This window comes from Astatotilapia calliptera, chromosome 10 (genome assembly GCF_964374335.1).
Source record: "Astatotilapia calliptera chromosome 10, fAstCal68.1, whole genome shotgun sequence".
NCBI lineage: Eukaryota > Metazoa > Chordata > Actinopteri > Cichliformes > Cichlidae > Astatotilapia > Astatotilapia calliptera.
The window spans coordinates 25,395,029-25,411,032 of NC_137431.1; the positions used below are offsets into that span (position 1 = coordinate 25,395,029).

At 39.0% G+C, this 16,004-nt stretch overlaps 3 protein-coding genes across 3 annotated transcripts; all 3 read left to right on the top strand.

The window, feature by feature from the left end:
* The first annotated feature begins 1,703 nt into the window (after positions 1 to 1,703).
* Positions 1,704 to 3,929, top strand: LOC145431458 (E3 ubiquitin/ISG15 ligase TRIM25-like). Its single transcript, XM_080307271.1, has one exon. It carries the CDS (start codon positions 1,795 to 1,797, stop codon positions 3,466 to 3,468), a length of 1,674 nt encoding a protein of 557 aa, XP_080163397.1. The 5' UTR covers positions 1,704 to 1,794; the 3' UTR covers positions 3,469 to 3,929.
* A 240-nt stretch (positions 3,930 to 4,169) lies between these two features.
* On the top strand, positions 4,170 to 8,605 carry LOC113030885 (tripartite motif-containing protein 16-like). The gene has a single exon (XM_080307270.1). The coding sequence runs from the start codon at positions 6,726 to 6,728 to the stop codon at positions 8,406 to 8,408; it is 1,683 nt and encodes a 560-aa protein (XP_080163396.1). The 5' UTR covers positions 4,170 to 6,725; the 3' UTR covers positions 8,409 to 8,605.
* Positions 8,606 to 11,336: 2,731 nt separating this feature from the next.
* LOC113030471 (tripartite motif-containing protein 16-like) lies at positions 11,337 to 13,841 on the top strand. The gene has a single exon (XM_026181966.2). The coding sequence runs from the start codon at positions 11,666 to 11,668 to the stop codon at positions 13,346 to 13,348; it is 1,683 nt and encodes a 560-aa protein (XP_026037751.2). The 5' UTR covers positions 11,337 to 11,665; the 3' UTR covers positions 13,349 to 13,841.
* Positions 13,842 to 16,004: the final 2,163 nt, after the last annotated feature.

A 16,004-nucleotide genomic window follows, 5' to 3' on the forward strand; every position in this document is an offset into this window, starting at 1 on the left:
AGGCCGCTTAGGAAAATAAAAAGCTGAGGACGGGGGATCAAGTGACGTGGAAGTTCCAGGGACAACAGGTAGGATCCATCTCGAGATGCACTCTGCTGGTCCAGTAGTTCCGCGAGAAGCGCGGAGAACAGCTCGGAGTTTGATGAGTGTACCAGCCCGCTTTCCTCGTTTCCTCGGACGCTTTTTCCAGGACGTTGTGAAGGTGTGTTGACACAAGTACGCCGGGATACAGGGCTCTAGGAGTGGTGGAGGAGGCCCATAAGCATTTCCTACCACCGATTGTTTAAGAGCGAGGTCATATGAAGCTTTGATTTCAAGGAGTAACTGGCGATTATACACACGCAGAGCGAGAGCATTTTGGGATAGAAAGGAGAAGGATAAGGCTAGCCAAAGCCAAAGCAAAGTTAGCAGGGTTAGCGGACGTGTCGCCGTGCATACTGCTGGCGCCATCTTGGACTTTATGCCCAGGAGAGTGAGGGTACTTATATGGCCAGAGTCTGCAGCAGTGAGGAGGTAGTTTGTGTTTTTGATGAGAGCAGTTTCAGTTTTGTGGTGTGATCTGAACACAGATTGAAAATTTAAAAAAAAAATGTGACATGTGTTGCCAGGATTTAACTAATAAATGAAAAGTTTGAAGTTGAAAAGTTACTGAAGTCTTTAAGGTCCAAATTCATGCCCATGATGACTTCAGGTCAGTTCAGTTAAATTCAGTTTTATTTGTATTTGCTTCACTCAGTATGAACAAGCACTTGGCAACAGCGGGTAGATAAACAGTGAGTAACAGTTTCCAGTGTAAACATTCAATTATAATTCGGTTTTCATCCGAAACACTTTCAGTTTCACACCAATCTGAGTACCTGGATGGAAGCTCCTCTCTGCACTGTTTACGCGTACCCTCTTCTTTGACAGAGTCACGTGATAAGATACAAAACAGAAAATTTCCATATGCTTTAGTTCAGTGTCTCAGCATTAAGAGACGAAAACAGCTTTTATCTAAAAACGAAAAGAGAGACCATTTGAATGAGGAGAAAAGGCGCAGCAAGTAATTCAGCTGCATCAAGAAAAACTGAGCTGTTTCATCTGTCTGCAACTTGTAAAGGAGCCAGTCACTATTCCCTGTGGGCACATCTACTGCATGAGCTGTATTAAAAACTACTGTAAAAACTAAGTGACTGCCATTATTCATATGTGGTGTGTGTGGCAAAATGAGCTCAAGACAAAGTAGAAATATATTTAAAGGTCATTTATTATTCTTTATTATTATTCTGAACAAATTGCATTCTTAAAAAAAAAACAATTAAAACCTTAGAGTGAAAATTATCCTCTAAATAGAGGCTTGTTTTCTTGTTTAAATCAGAATACAAAACTCACATTAACAGTTAGAAAATACAGACAATACTAATTGAATTCATCATTTTCAGTAATAGAACAATAAAACATGAAATAACCCCATAATATACATTGCAAATAAGTAAGGAAAACCAATGGGCTTCAACCTACCAACCAGCCTGCAAGTATTGCACAAAGACTTGAAGCACCTACAAATACATCTTAATCAAACACATGAAAAGTTTCAGTTTCACACCAATCTGATGACTGCCTCTCCTGGAATGAAGCACACCTTTCTAAGCCCCTCTCTGTTTACAGACTGTTTACCTCAGACGTTAGGCACACCCTCTGTTATCACAGTCATGTGATAAGTGGAAAAACAGGAAATTTCCACACTCAGTGTCTCTATATAAAAGAGACAAGAGCAGCTTTTATCTGGGGAGACGTTACTTACATTGAGGAGACATGGCACAGCGAACGATTCAGCTGGATCAAGAAAAATTGAGCTGTTCCATCTGTCTGCAACTTTTAAAGCATCCAGTCACTATTCCCTGTGGGCACAGCTACTGCATGGACTGTATCAAAAACTACTGGGATGAGAAGGAAACACACAGCTGCCCTCAGTGCAGAGAGATTTTCACACCGCGGCCTGTTCTGGTGAAGAACACCATGTTAGCTGAGTTAGTGGAGGACCTAAAGAAAGTAGAACATCTGACAGCTTCACCTGATCATGCCTATCCTGGACCTGGAGATGTGGCCTGTTCTGGGAGGAAGCGGAAAGCCTCCAAGTCCTGCCTGATGTGTATGGCCTTTTACTGTGAGCATCACCTGCAGCCTCACTACAACGTAGCTCCAATAAAGAGACACAAGATCATTAAAGCCACTTCAAAGCTTCGGGAGAACATCTGCCCTCGCCACGATGAGGTGATGAAGATCTTCTGCCGCACTGATCAGCAGTGTATCTGTTATCTCTGTTTAATGGATGAACACAAAGACCATGTCACAGTGTCAGCTGCAGCAGAAAGAGCTGAGAGGCAGAAAGGGCTTGGAAGAAATCGACAAAAATTTCTTCAAAGAATTCAGGAAAGAGAGAAAGATGTGAAGATGCTTCATCGAAGAGGGGAGGCTATCAATCTTTCTGCTGATAAAGCTTTCAGAGAATGTGATAAGGCTTTCAAAGATTTGATCAGTCTCATTGAGAAAAAAAGCTCTGTAGGGAAGCAGAAGATCAGATCCAAACAAAAAGCCGAACAGGACAGAGTCAAAGAGCTTCAGGAGAAAATAGAGCAGGAGATCAGAGATCTGAGGAGGAGAGACGCTGAACTGCAGCAGCTCTCACTGACAGAGGATCACCTCCATTTTCTGAAAAACTACTCCTCACTGTCACATCTGAGTGCATCTACAAACGTACCCACCTACAACAATCTTACTCTGCAGTACTTTGAGGATGTGACTGCATCTGTGTCACGGACCAGAGATAAAGTGAAGGCTCTTCTCAGTGATGAATGGCCAAAAATCTCAGTTGGAACGACCAAAGCAGATATTTTACTGCCTCAAGGAGAACCCAAAACCAAAGACGACTTTTTGAAACATTCTTGTCAGATCACTCTCGATCCAAATACAGCACACACACTGTTGTCACTAAGTGACAGCAACAGAAAAGTAACACTGATGAGTAGAAACCAGTCATATCCAAGTCATCCAGACAAATTCCTTGAATGGTGTCAGGTCCTGAGCAGAGAGGGTCTGACTGGACGCTGTTACTGGGAGGTGAAGTGCAACGGGACTGTTGGAGTAGCTGTTGCATACAAGGATATTGGCCGTAGAGGGACCAGAGAGGAATGTGGATTTGGATTGAATGACAAATCCTGGTCATTAACAGTTTCAGGCAGCGGTTATGAATTCAAACACAACAACATTTCCACTCCCATCCCAGGCCCCCTGTCCTCCAGAATAGGAGTATATTTGGATCACAGGGCAGGAACTCTTTCTTTCTACAGCATCACTGAGACCATGAATCGTCTCCACAGAGTCCAGACCAGGTTCACTCAGCCTCTCTATGTTGGACTGTGGCTTCCACAAAGTGCTGGACACACTGCTGAGGTGTGTGAGTTCAAGAAGAGAATAAACATAAAATAGTGAAATTTGATGCCGTGTGCTACTTGTTGAGATGTGTTTATCTATCCTGCACCTGTTAGAGATGAATGCTTATGGATATAAGTGTGTTCTTTAATTTCTTTGATTGTGTTGTTTTCAATAGCTATTTGGGTAAAACTGTTTATTTGGCAAAACAATATTCATTTCCTATATAGTTTATATTTAACCAGTGTTTTGTTGTAACATTTGCAGAAAAAACTCACATAAATATAAATTCATATGAAAATAACTTCAGTGTATTTAAAATTACAGAAAAAAATTATGTATCAGATAATTGTAATCACGGTTAATATGGTGTTTGCATTTTTAATGTACTTTTTATTTCTATACTTAAGTTGGTGGATTGTAAAATGTTTAATTTTAGTTATGTTTTCATTTGATGATTGATGATTTCATTTTTATTTACTGCTGTTTGTGAAATAAAGTGAGCAATGTACACTAAAGTTTCCTGTTTCAAGAAATAAAATATCACTAACATGATGGACTTTGTAAAGAGACATTTAAAATAGAGCATTTAAAAATGTCAAATAATGATGAAATTAAAAAAGTGTAATTTTAAAAACATACATAGCTCTAAAACACTAATTTAAGTAGGAGGATGTGGATGTTAAAGTTGAATTGGAAAGAAATTTAAATATAACAGACGAGTTTTTCCGTTATTATTTAGTAATTCATGTACATTTTGCTGTAGGGGCTTTGGAATTGATTAAGGATTTTACACGTATATTTTGGGATTTTTCAAGGTTACTTCATTTCATAAAAGATTTTCAAAAAGGGATTTAACAGATTTCTGGAACTGATGATCATTTAGATCCATTACTCTATATTAGCCATGTGTCTGTATGATATATCAGATGGAAAACTGATATATTTGTTAAGAATTCTGCTCCATATTGACAATATGGAGAGTTGCCTACTTAGGTAGGCTGATTTTTTTTCCCATAATGCTCAGTTGGTATTACAGGGCCCAAAGCATGCCAAGAATATATTCACCACACCATTACATCATCGGCACTCTGAACCGTTGATGAAAGGCAGGACTGAGTCATACTTTCATGTTGTTGTATCTGTTATCAGTAACTCCCTGCAGGCAGGTAAAGAGCTACCCAAGAGTGTGAAACTGCAGCACCTGCAAAGCAGATCTTGTCGTGGAGTGATGGCCAGATGAATTAAACCTTAAAGCTCTCCATTCACGTGGAAAAAAAATGATGAATTTCTTCAGGCTTTGTGTGTACACAAGCCCTTCTGCTGGAGGGTTCTTCCTATTAAAAAGATGTTTTTCCTTCCCACTGTTGCCAAACCACTTGCTCATAGGGGGTCTTCTGATTGTTGAGGGTTTCTCTGTTTTCTCCACCTTACAGCAGGGTCTTGCCTTAAAATAGAAAGCGCCATGAGGCAACCGTTGTTATTTGGCGTTATATGAATAAAAGTGTAAAGATCTTGGAGGACTGCACAGCAGCATGTCTCACGTGGGCAAAACCCCAATGTTATGTTTTTTTTTATTTGTTATATTTGTAAATGAAAAAAAGATATCTTGTAAAAGTCACTTTCAGTTTCACACCAATCTGACTGCTCCCTTTCCTGGAATTAAGCACACTCGTCTATTTACCTCTCTGTTTACAGACTGTTCACCACAGGCGATAGGCACACCCTCTCTTATCACAGTCATGTGACAAGTTGAAAAACATGAAATATCCATAAGCTCCTGATCCAATAATTAACAAAAATATTTGTTTTTTTCTCTTTTCTTCTTTCTTCGCTTTCTGTGTTTTGTGTGTCAAACAAAGAAAATGAAAAACAAAAAGTTGATAAACTTAAGTGTGGAATAATGTGCCCTTCACTCTGACACCAGCAGATTTTTTTTCACTGATACTGCCCTCTAGCACCACTGTTTTTTCTATCATTGACAGGCCTGAACTTGTCATTGCCCCTGGGTTTGTGTCTCACAGTTTTGTTTAGTTTGTTATTATTTGTTGTTATTTAGTTTCTGGGATGAGTTGGTAGTTTTGATTCAGCTGTAGCCATATATATTGATTCCTGTGTTTTGAGTTTTCTGGAGTCTGGATTATTTTTTTTTATTATTTTGTTTGTGTTTTAGAGTAGTATTTACAGAGTTTGCATTATTTTTTTTCCAGTTTTGCCGATGTTCTGTCCTTCCCCAGGACCCCAGAAGGGTCCCTACACAAGTATAATTCATTTGTAGTTGTTTGCGTTTTATAATGAGGAATGTGTGGCTGTCTACGCCTGTGATGGATGCATCCCTACTGAAACCTAGTTATGATTTCTAGAAAGAACAGCACTTTAAAAAACAGTTTTAATTGTTATTGGGATAACAAAGCATCTTTTAACCATAATAAACATACCTAAACAGAGATGTGAAAGTTGCTTTCTAATGAGTAATTAGGCCCATATTTGTTATTTACATGTTAAATGCTTGACCTGTAATCTGTATATTCTGTATGTTTCAAGCCAGACTTAAAAGAACTTTTCAGCATTAGTGATGTCTCACATCAACTGTTAAGCTTATTCTAAACTTGTATTGGCTCCAGTCTATTCTGCTCCATTCCCAGTATTTAAAATTATATAATGGACATTAAATGTACTAAAATGTTTATTTTTTGACAATTACAAGTCCATTTTTCCTATAAATTTGAGTCAATTTAATATTTCTCTATAAAGGCATAAAGGGATCAGTGTTGAACGTTACTAATATTTAGTATTGCTAATTGTATTCCCAGTTAATTGTTGAGTGAGTAACAGTTTCCAATGTAAACATACAATTACAATTCTGTTTTCATCTGAAACACTTTCAGTTTCACGCCAATCTGAATACTTCCTTTCCTGGAATGAAGCACACCTTTTTAAGCTCCTCCTTGTTTATAGAGTATTCACTTCAGACTTTACTGATCTGCCGGTCATGTGATAAGATGCAAAACAGAACATTTTCATCTGCTCAGGTGAGTGTCTCTGCATGAAAAAGCTTTTATCTGGAAACAGAAAGTAAGATGTCATTTGAGGGGAGAAGAAATGGCGCAATAAGTAATTGAGCTGGATCAAGGAAAACTCATTCCCTCCCCTTTGACTCAGCAGCCAGTTAAAATATGGATCGAAACACCATGTGATCAAATGCGAGCGCTGAAAACACCACACACCACGGATCAGTGTCTCAGTGTCAGAAGGCATTGAATGGAGCTTTTCTCTAGTAAGGGAAAGTGAAACTTAATTTATCTGGAAGAGAAATGGCACATCAACTTATTCCGCTGGATCAAGAAAAATTGAGCTGTTCTATCTGTGTGAAACTTCTAAAGAATCCAGTCACTATTCCCTGTGGGCACAGCTACTGCATGACCTGTATCAGAAACTGCTGGAATGGGAAGGAAACCCACAGCTGTCCTCAGTGCAGGAAGACTTTCACACCGTGGCCTGTCCTGGTGAAAAACACCATTTTAGGTGAGCTAGTGGAAGACGTAAAGAAAGCAGGACTTCCAGCTACTTCATCTGGTCTTGCCTATGCTGGACCTGGAGATGTGGCCTGTGATTTCTGTTCTGGGAGGAAGCGGAAAGCCTCCAAGTCCTGCCTGATGTGTAGGGCGTCTTATTGTGAGCATCACCTCCAGCCTCACTACAACGTAGCTCCATTAAAGAAACACAAGCTCATCAATGATGCTTCAAAGCTTCAGGACAACTTCTGCCCTCGCCATGATAAGGTGATGGAGATCTTCTGCCGCACTGATCAGCAGTGTGTCTGTTATTTCTGCTCAATGGATGAACACAAAGACCATGTCACAGTGCCAGCTGCAGCAGAAAGAGCTGAGAAACAGAAAGATCTTGAAACAAATCGAAAAAGTGTCCAACAGATAATCCCAAACAGAGAGAAAGATGTGAAGATGCTTCAAGAGGAGGTGAAGGCTATCAATCTTTCTACTGATAAAGCTTTGAGGCAATCTGAGAAGATGTTCAAAGATTTGATCAGTCTCATTGAGAAAAAAAGCTCTGAGGTGAAGCAGCAGATCAGATCCAAGCAAAAATCGGAACAGAACAGAGTCAAAGAGCTTCAGGAGAAAATAGAGCAGGAGATCAGAGATCTGAGGAGGAGAGACGCTGAACTGCAGCAGCTCTCACTGACAGAGGATCACCTCCATTTTCTGAAAAGCTACTCATCGCAGTCAGATCTGAGTGCATCTACAAACGTACCCACCTACAACAATCTTACTCTGCAGTACTTTGAGGATGTGACTGCATCTGTGTCACGGACCAGAGATAAAGTGAAGGCTCTTCTCAGTGATGAGTGGCCAAAAATCTCAGTTGGAACGACCAAAGCAGATATTTTACTGCCTCAAGGAGAACCCAAAACCAGAGACGACTTTTTGAAACATTCTTGTCAGATCACTCTAGATCCAAATACAGCACACACACTGTTGTCACTAAGTGACAGCAACAGAAAAGTAACACTGATGAGTAGAAACCAGTCATATCCAAGTCATCCAGACAAATTCCTTGATTGCCGGCAGGTCCTGAGCAGAGAGGGTCTGACTGGACGCTGTTACTGGGAGGTGAAGTGCAACGGGACTGTTGGAGTAGCTGTTGCATACAAGGATATCGGCCGTAGAGGGACCAGAGAGGAATGTGGATTTGGATTGAATGACAAATCCTGGTCATTAACAGTTTCAGACAGCGGTTATGAATTCAAACACAACAACATTTCCACTCCCATCCCAGGCCCCCTGTCCTCCAGAATAGGAGTATATTTGGATCACAGGGCAGGAACTCTTTCTTTCTACAGCATCACTGAGACCATGAATCTCCTCCACAGAGTCCAGACCAGGTTCACTCAGCCTCTCCATGTTGGACTGTGGCTTCCACAAAGTGCTGGACACACTGCTGAGGTGTGTGAGTTCAAGAAGAGAATAAACATAAAATAGTGAAATTTGATGCTGTGTGCTACTTGTTGAGATGTGTTTATCTATCCTGCACCTGTTAGAGATGAATGCTTATGGATATAAGTGTGTTCTTTAATTTCTTTGATTGTGTTGTTTTCAATAGCTATTTGGGTAAAACTGTTTATTTGGCAAAACAATATTCATTTCCTATATAGTTTATATTTAACCAGTGTTTTGTTGTAACATTTGCAGAAAAAACTCACATAAATATAAATTCATATGAAAATAACTTCAGTGTATTTAAAATTACAGAAAAAAATTATGTATCAGATAATTGTAATCACGGTTAATATGGTGTTTGCATTTTTAATGTACTTTTTATTTCTATACTTAAGTTGGTGGATTGTAAAATGTTTAATTTTAGTTATGTTTTCATTTGATGATTGATGATTTCATTTTTATTTACTGCTGTTTGTGAAATAAAGTGAGCAATGTACACTAAAGTTTCCTGTTTCAAGAAATAAAATATCACTAACATGATGGACTTTGTAAAGAGACATTTAAAATAGAGCATTTAAAAATGTCAAATAATGATGAAATTAAAAAAGTGTAATTTTAAAAACATACATAGCTCTAAAACACTAATTTAAGTAGGAGGATGTGGATGTTAAAGTTGAATTGGAAAGAAATTTAAATATAACAGACGAGTTTTTCCGTTATTATTTAGTAATTCATGTACATTTTGCTGTAGGGGCTTTGGAATTGATTAAGGATTTTACACGTATATTTTGGGATTTTTCAAGGTTACTTCATTTCATAAAAGATTTTCAAAAAGGGATTTAACAGATTTCTGGAACTGATGATCATTTAGATCCATTACTCTATATTAGCCATGTGTCTGTATGATATATCAGATGGAAAACTGATATATTTGTTAAGAATTCTGCTCCATATTGACAATATGGAGAGTTGCCTACTTAGGTAGGCTGATTTTTTTTCCCATAATGCTCAGTTGGTATTACAGGGCCCAAAGCATGCCAAGAATATATTCACCACACCATTACATCATCGGCACTCTGAACCGTTGATGAAAGGCAGGACTGAGTCATACTTTCATGTTGTTGTATCTGTTATCAGTAACTCCCTGCAGGCAGGTAAAGAGCTACCCAAGAGTGTGAAACTGCAGCACCTGCAAAGCAGATCTTGTCGTGGAGTGATGGCCAGATGAATTAAACCTTAAAGCTCTCCATTCACGTGGAAAAAAAATGATGAATTTCTTCAGGCTTTGTGTGTACACAAGCCCTTCTGCTGGAGGGTTCTTCCTATTAAAAAGATGTTTTTCCTTCCCACTGTTGCCAAACCACTTGCTCATAGGGGGTCTTCTGATTGTTGAGGGTTTCTCTGTTTTCTCCACCTTACAGCAGGGTCTTGCCTTAAAATAGAAAGCGCCATGAGGCAACCGTTGTTATTTGGCGTTATATGAATAAAAGTGTAAAGATCTTGGAGGACTGCACAGCAGCATGTCTCACGTGGGCAAAACCCCAATGTTATGTTTTTTTTTATTTGTTATATTTGTAAATGAAAAAAAGATATCTTGTAAAAGTCACTTTCAGTTTCACACCAATCTGACTGCTCCCTTTCCTGGAATTAAGCACACTCGTCTATTTACCTCTCTGTTTACAGACTGTTCACCACAGGCGATAGGCACACCCTCTCTTATCACAGTCATGTGACAAGTTGAAAAACATGAAATATCCATAAGCTCCTGATCCAATAATTAACAAAAATATTTGTTTTTTTCTCTTTTCTTCTTTCTTCGCTTTCTGTGTTTTGTGTGTCAAACAAAGAAAATGAAAAACAAAAAGTTGATAAACTTAAGTGTGGAATAATGTGCCCTTCACTCTGACACCAGCAGATTTTTTTTCACTGATACTGCCCTCTAGCACCACTGTTTTTTCTATCATTGACAGGCCTGAACTTGTCATTGCCCCTGGGTTTGTGTCTCACAGTTTTGTTTAGTTTGTTATTATTTGTTGTTATTTAGTTTCTGGGATGAGTTGGTAGTTTTGATTCAGCTGTAGCCATATATATTGATTCCTGTGTTTTGAGTTTTCTGGAGTCTGGATTATTTTTTTTTATTATTTTGTTTGTGTTTTAGAGTAGTATTTACAGAGTTTGCATTATTTTTTTTCCAGTTTTGCCGATGTTCTGTCCTTCCCCAGGACCCCAGAAGGGTCCCTACACAAGTATAATTCATTTGTAGTTGTTTGCGTTTTATAATGAGGAATGTGTGGCTGTCTACGCCTGTGATGGATGCATCCCTACTGAAACCTAGTTATGATTTCTAGAAAGAACAGCACTTTAAAAAACAGTTTTAATTGTTATTGGGATAACAAAGCATCTTTTAACCATAATAAACATACCTAAACAGAGATGTGAAAGTTGCTTTCTAATGAGTAATTAGGCCCATATTTGTTATTTACATGTTAAATGCTTGACCTGTAATCTGTATATTCTGTATGTTTCAAGCCAGACTTAAAAGAACTTTTCAGCATTAGTGATGTCTCACATCAACTGTTAAGCTTATTCTAAACTTGTATTGGCTCCAGTCTATTCTGCTCCATTCCCAGTATTTAAAATTATATAATGGACATTAAATGTACTAAAATGTTTATTTTTTGACAATTACAAGTCCATTTTTCCTATAAATTTGAGTCAATTTAATATTTCTCTATAAAGGCATAAAGGGATCAGTGTTGAACGTTACTAATATTTAGTATTGCTAATTGTATTCCCAGTTAATTGTTGAGTGAGTAACAGTTTCCAATGTAAACATACAATTACAATTCTGTTTTCATCTGAAACACTTTCAGTTTCACGCCAATCTGAATACTTCCTTTCCTGGAATGAAGCACACCTTTTTAAGCTCCTCCTTGTTTATAGAGTATTCACTTCAGACTTTACTGATCTGCCGGTCATGTGATAAGATGCAAAACAGAACATTTTCATCTGCTCAGGTGAGTGTCTCTGCATGAAAAAGCTTTTATCTGGAAACAGAAAGTAAGATGTCATTTGAGGGGAGAAGAAATGGCGCAATAAGTAATTGAGCTGGATCAAGGAAAACTCATTCCCTCCCCTTTGACTCAGCAGCCAGTTAAAATATGGATCGAAACACCATGTGATCAAATGCGAGCGCTGAAAACACCACACACCACGGATCAGTGTCTCAGTGTCAGAAGGCATTGAATGGAGCTTTTCTCTAGTAAGGGAAAGTGAAACTTAATTTATCTGGAAGAGAAATGGCACATCAACTTATTCCGCTGGATCAAGAAAAATTGAGCTGTTCTATCTGTGTGAAACTTCTAAAGAATCCAGTCACTATTCCCTGTGGGCACAGCTACTGCATGACCTGTATCAGAAACTGCTGGAATGGGAAGGAAACCCACAGCTGTCCTCAGTGCAGGAAGACTTTCACACCGTGGCCTGTCCTGGTGAAAAACACCATTTTAGGTGAGCTAGTGGAAGACGTAAAGAAAGCAGGACTTCCAGCTACTTCATCTGGTCTTGCCTATGCTGGACCTGGAGATGTGGCCTGTGATTTCTGTTCTGGGAGGAAGCGGAAAGCCTCCAAGTCCTGCCTGATGTGTAGGGCGTCTTATTGTGAGCATCACCTCCAGCCTCACTACAACGTAGCTCCATTAAAGAAACACAAGCTCATCAATGATGCTTCAAAGCTTCAGGACAACTTCTGCCCTCGCCATGATAAGGTGATGGAGATCTTCTGCCGCACTGATCAGCAGTGTGTCTGTTATTTCTGCTCAATGGATGAACACAAAGACCATGTCACAGTGCCAGCTGCAGCAGAAAGAGCTGAGAAACAGAAAGATCTTGAAACAAATCGAAAAAGTGTCCAACAGATAATCCCAAACAGAGAGAAAGATGTGAAGATGCTTCAAGAGGAGGTGAAGGCTATCAATCTTTCTACTGATAAAGCTTTGAGGCAATCTGAGAAGATGTTCAAAGATTTGATCAGTCTCATTGAGAAAAAAAGCTCTGAGGTGAAGCAGCAGATCAGATCCAAGCAAAAATCGGAACAGAACAGAGTCAAAGAGCTTCAGGAGAAAATAGAGCAGGAGATCAGAGATCTGAGGAGGAGAGACGCTGAACTGCAGCAGCTCTCACTGACAGAGGATCACCTCCATTTTCTGAAAAGCTACTCATCGCAGTCAGATCTGAGTGCATCTACAAACGTACCCACCTACAACAATCTTACTCTGCAGTACTTTGAGGATGTGACTGCATCTGTGTCACGGACCAGAGATAAAGTGAAGGCTCTTCTCAGTGATGAGTGGCCAAAAATCTCAGTTGGAACGACCAAAGCAGATATTTTACTGCCTCAAGGAGAACCCAAAACCAGAGACGACTTTTTGAAACATTCTTGTCAGATCACTCTAGATCCAAATACAGCACACACACTGTTGTCACTAAGTGACAGCAACAGAAAAGTAACACTGATGAGTAGAAACCAGTCATATCCAAGTCATCCAGACAAATTCCTTGATTGCCGGCAGGTCCTGAGCAGAGAGGGTCTGACTGGACGCTGTTACTGGGAGGTGAAGTGCAACGGGACTGTTGGAGTAGCTGTTGCATACAAGGATATCGGCCGTAGAGGGACCAGAGAGGAATGTGGATTTGGATTGAATGACAAATCCTGGTCATTAACAGTTTCAGACAGCGGTTATGAATTCAAACACAACAACATTTCCACTCCCATCCCAGGCCCTCTGTCCTCCAGAATAGGAGTATATTTGGATCACAGGGCAGGAACTCTTTCTTTCTACAGCATCACTGAGACCATGAATCTCCTCCACAGAGTCCAGACCAGGTTCACTCAGCCTCTCCATGTTGGACTGTGGCTTCCACAAAGTGCTGGACACACTGCTGAGGTGTGTGAGTTCAAGAAGAGAATAAACATAAAATAGTGAAATTTGATGCTGTGTGCTACTTGTTGAGATGTGTTTATCTATCCTGCACCTGTTAAAGATGAATCTATGTATCAGATAAGCTGGAATCAAGGTTATTGTGGTGTTTGCATTTTTAATGTACTTTGCATTCCTATACTGTTTATTTGGCAAAACAATATTCATTTCTTACATATTTTATATTTAACCACTGTTTTGTTGTAACATTAACAGAAAAAACTCACATAAATATAAATTCATATGAAAATAACTTCATTATATTTAAAAATACAGAAAAAAGTAATTATATATCAGATGTGTTTGATTCAGGGTTATTATGGTGTTTGCATTTTTAATGTACTTTTCATTTTTAGATTTAAGTTGGTGGAAAATGATTGTAAAATGTTTAATTTCAGTTATGTTTTCATGAACTTTATTTATTTACTGCTGTTTGTGAAATAAAGTGAGCAATGTACACTAAAGTTTCCTGTTTCAAGAAATAAAATATCACTAACATGAATGATGGAAACTTTTGTTAAGAGACATTTAAAGTAGAGCATTCAATAATTTCAAATAATGATGAAATTTAAGAAAGTATTACCTTAAAAACATACATACTGTAGGTCTACACTAATTTAAGTGGGAAAATATGGATGTAAAAGTTGAATTGGAAAGAAATTTAAATATAAGAGAAGAAAAAGTTTTCATAATAAGAAAAGCAGGAAGTAAACTAGCAAAGTGGAAAATAAAAATGAGATATTTTAATGTACGGATCATTATTTTAAGATGTATCTGTGAAGGTTCTCAGTCATCCAGGTCATCGTAGTCAAAGGAGCTTGCAAAGAAAAGCGTCTGGACTTCTTTAAGTTACTTGAAGACGTTTCACCTCTCATCCGAGAAGCTTCTTCAGTTCTAAGGTCAAATGGTGGAGAGTCCCAGATATAAACCTAGTGGGAGTGACCCCCCACAGAGGGACAAAAGGACCCCCTGATGATCCTCTAATCGCCTGAGCCAAGGTGTGAAACTGGGTGTGGGTCCCAATCAGCCAGAGTTTCGGGTGTGTTCATTGTGAAACCTGGCCCCACCTTATCATGCAAATTCCTGAGGTCAGATGGCCCAGGATGTGAGTGGGCGTTAAGGCGTCTGGGAAGGGATCTCAAAACTGGATTATAGATGGCAGAGAGTTGGTGTCGTCGGTGCGGTGGTTTACGATCTCAGGAATTTGCATGATAAGGTGGGGCCAGGTTTCACAATGAACTCACCCGAAACTCTGGCTGATTGGGACCCACACCCAGTTTCACACCTTGGCTCAGGCGATTAGAGGATCATCAGGGGGTCCTTTTGTCCCTCTGTGGGGGGTTACTCCCACTAGGTTTAAATCTGGGACTCTCCACCATTTGACCTTAGAACTGAAGAAGCTTCTCGGATAAGAGGTGAAACGTCTTCAAGTAACTTAAAGAAGTCCAGACGCTTTTCTTTGCAAGCTCCTTTGATTTTAAGATGTAGTAATTCATGTAAATTTTGCTGTAGTGGCTTTGGATTGATCGAGGATTTTACAGATATAACAGATTTTTGGAACTGATGATCATTTAGATCCATTACTAGCAATATGTCTGTCTGATGTATCAGATGGAAAACTGATATATTTGTTAAGAATTCTGCTCCATATTGACAATATGGCAAGTTGCCTACTTAGGTAGGTTGAGGGGTTTAAATATTACAGGGCCCAAAGTGTGCCAAGAACATATTCACCACACCATTACATCATTGGCACTCTGAACTTGATAAAAGGTGGGCTTGAGTCATACTTTCATATTGTTGTATCTATTATCAGTAGCTCCGTGCAGGCAGGCAAAGAGTGTGAAACTGCAGCAACTGCAAAGCAGGTCGACTCATGGAGCGATGCCCAGATGAAGCCGAATGAAACCTTAAAGCTACTTTTGTAAAAGAAAAAAAAAATCTAATCTTATAAAAGTAACTTTCAGTTTCACAGCACTCTGACTACTCCCTTTCCTGGAATTAAGCACACCTGTCTAAGCCTCCCTCTGTTTACAGTCTCTTTACCGCAGGCATTAGGCACACCCACTCTTATCACATTCATATGATAAGTTGCAAAACAAGAAATTTCCATATGCTTCAGATCAAATAATTAACAAAAAGATTTAATTTCTTTAACTTTTCCTTTTTTGTCATTTTTTGTGTTTTATGTGTCAAACATAGAAAGTGAAAAAAACACCTTAATAAGTGTGGAATAATCAGCAGATCTTTTTCAATGCTACTGCTCTTTAGCACCACTGTTCTTTCTCTCTGTCACAGGGCGGCCCTTAGCAGCTGGAATCACAGTGAGATGGATCAAGGCAAGTGCAGGGGTACAAGTAGTATTTGTTTGTCATACAGCTCTCCTTACAAACAATTCACTCCCCATCCAATGCCAACTGGCAGCCTTAAATACCTTCAGCTGTCCCAGACTAAAGCATTATTCCACACACAGGTAAATTCTTAAATCCCAACCTTCCACCCCAGTATACAGCACATCAACTTGAATAAATACATGTATAAATACATTTCACATTTTCATATTAATAAATATTTTACACTTTAATCTTACGCCAAACATTATTATAAATACCCCAAAACCCAAGCACAAAAGATTCACCACACTCTCTTAATCCATGGT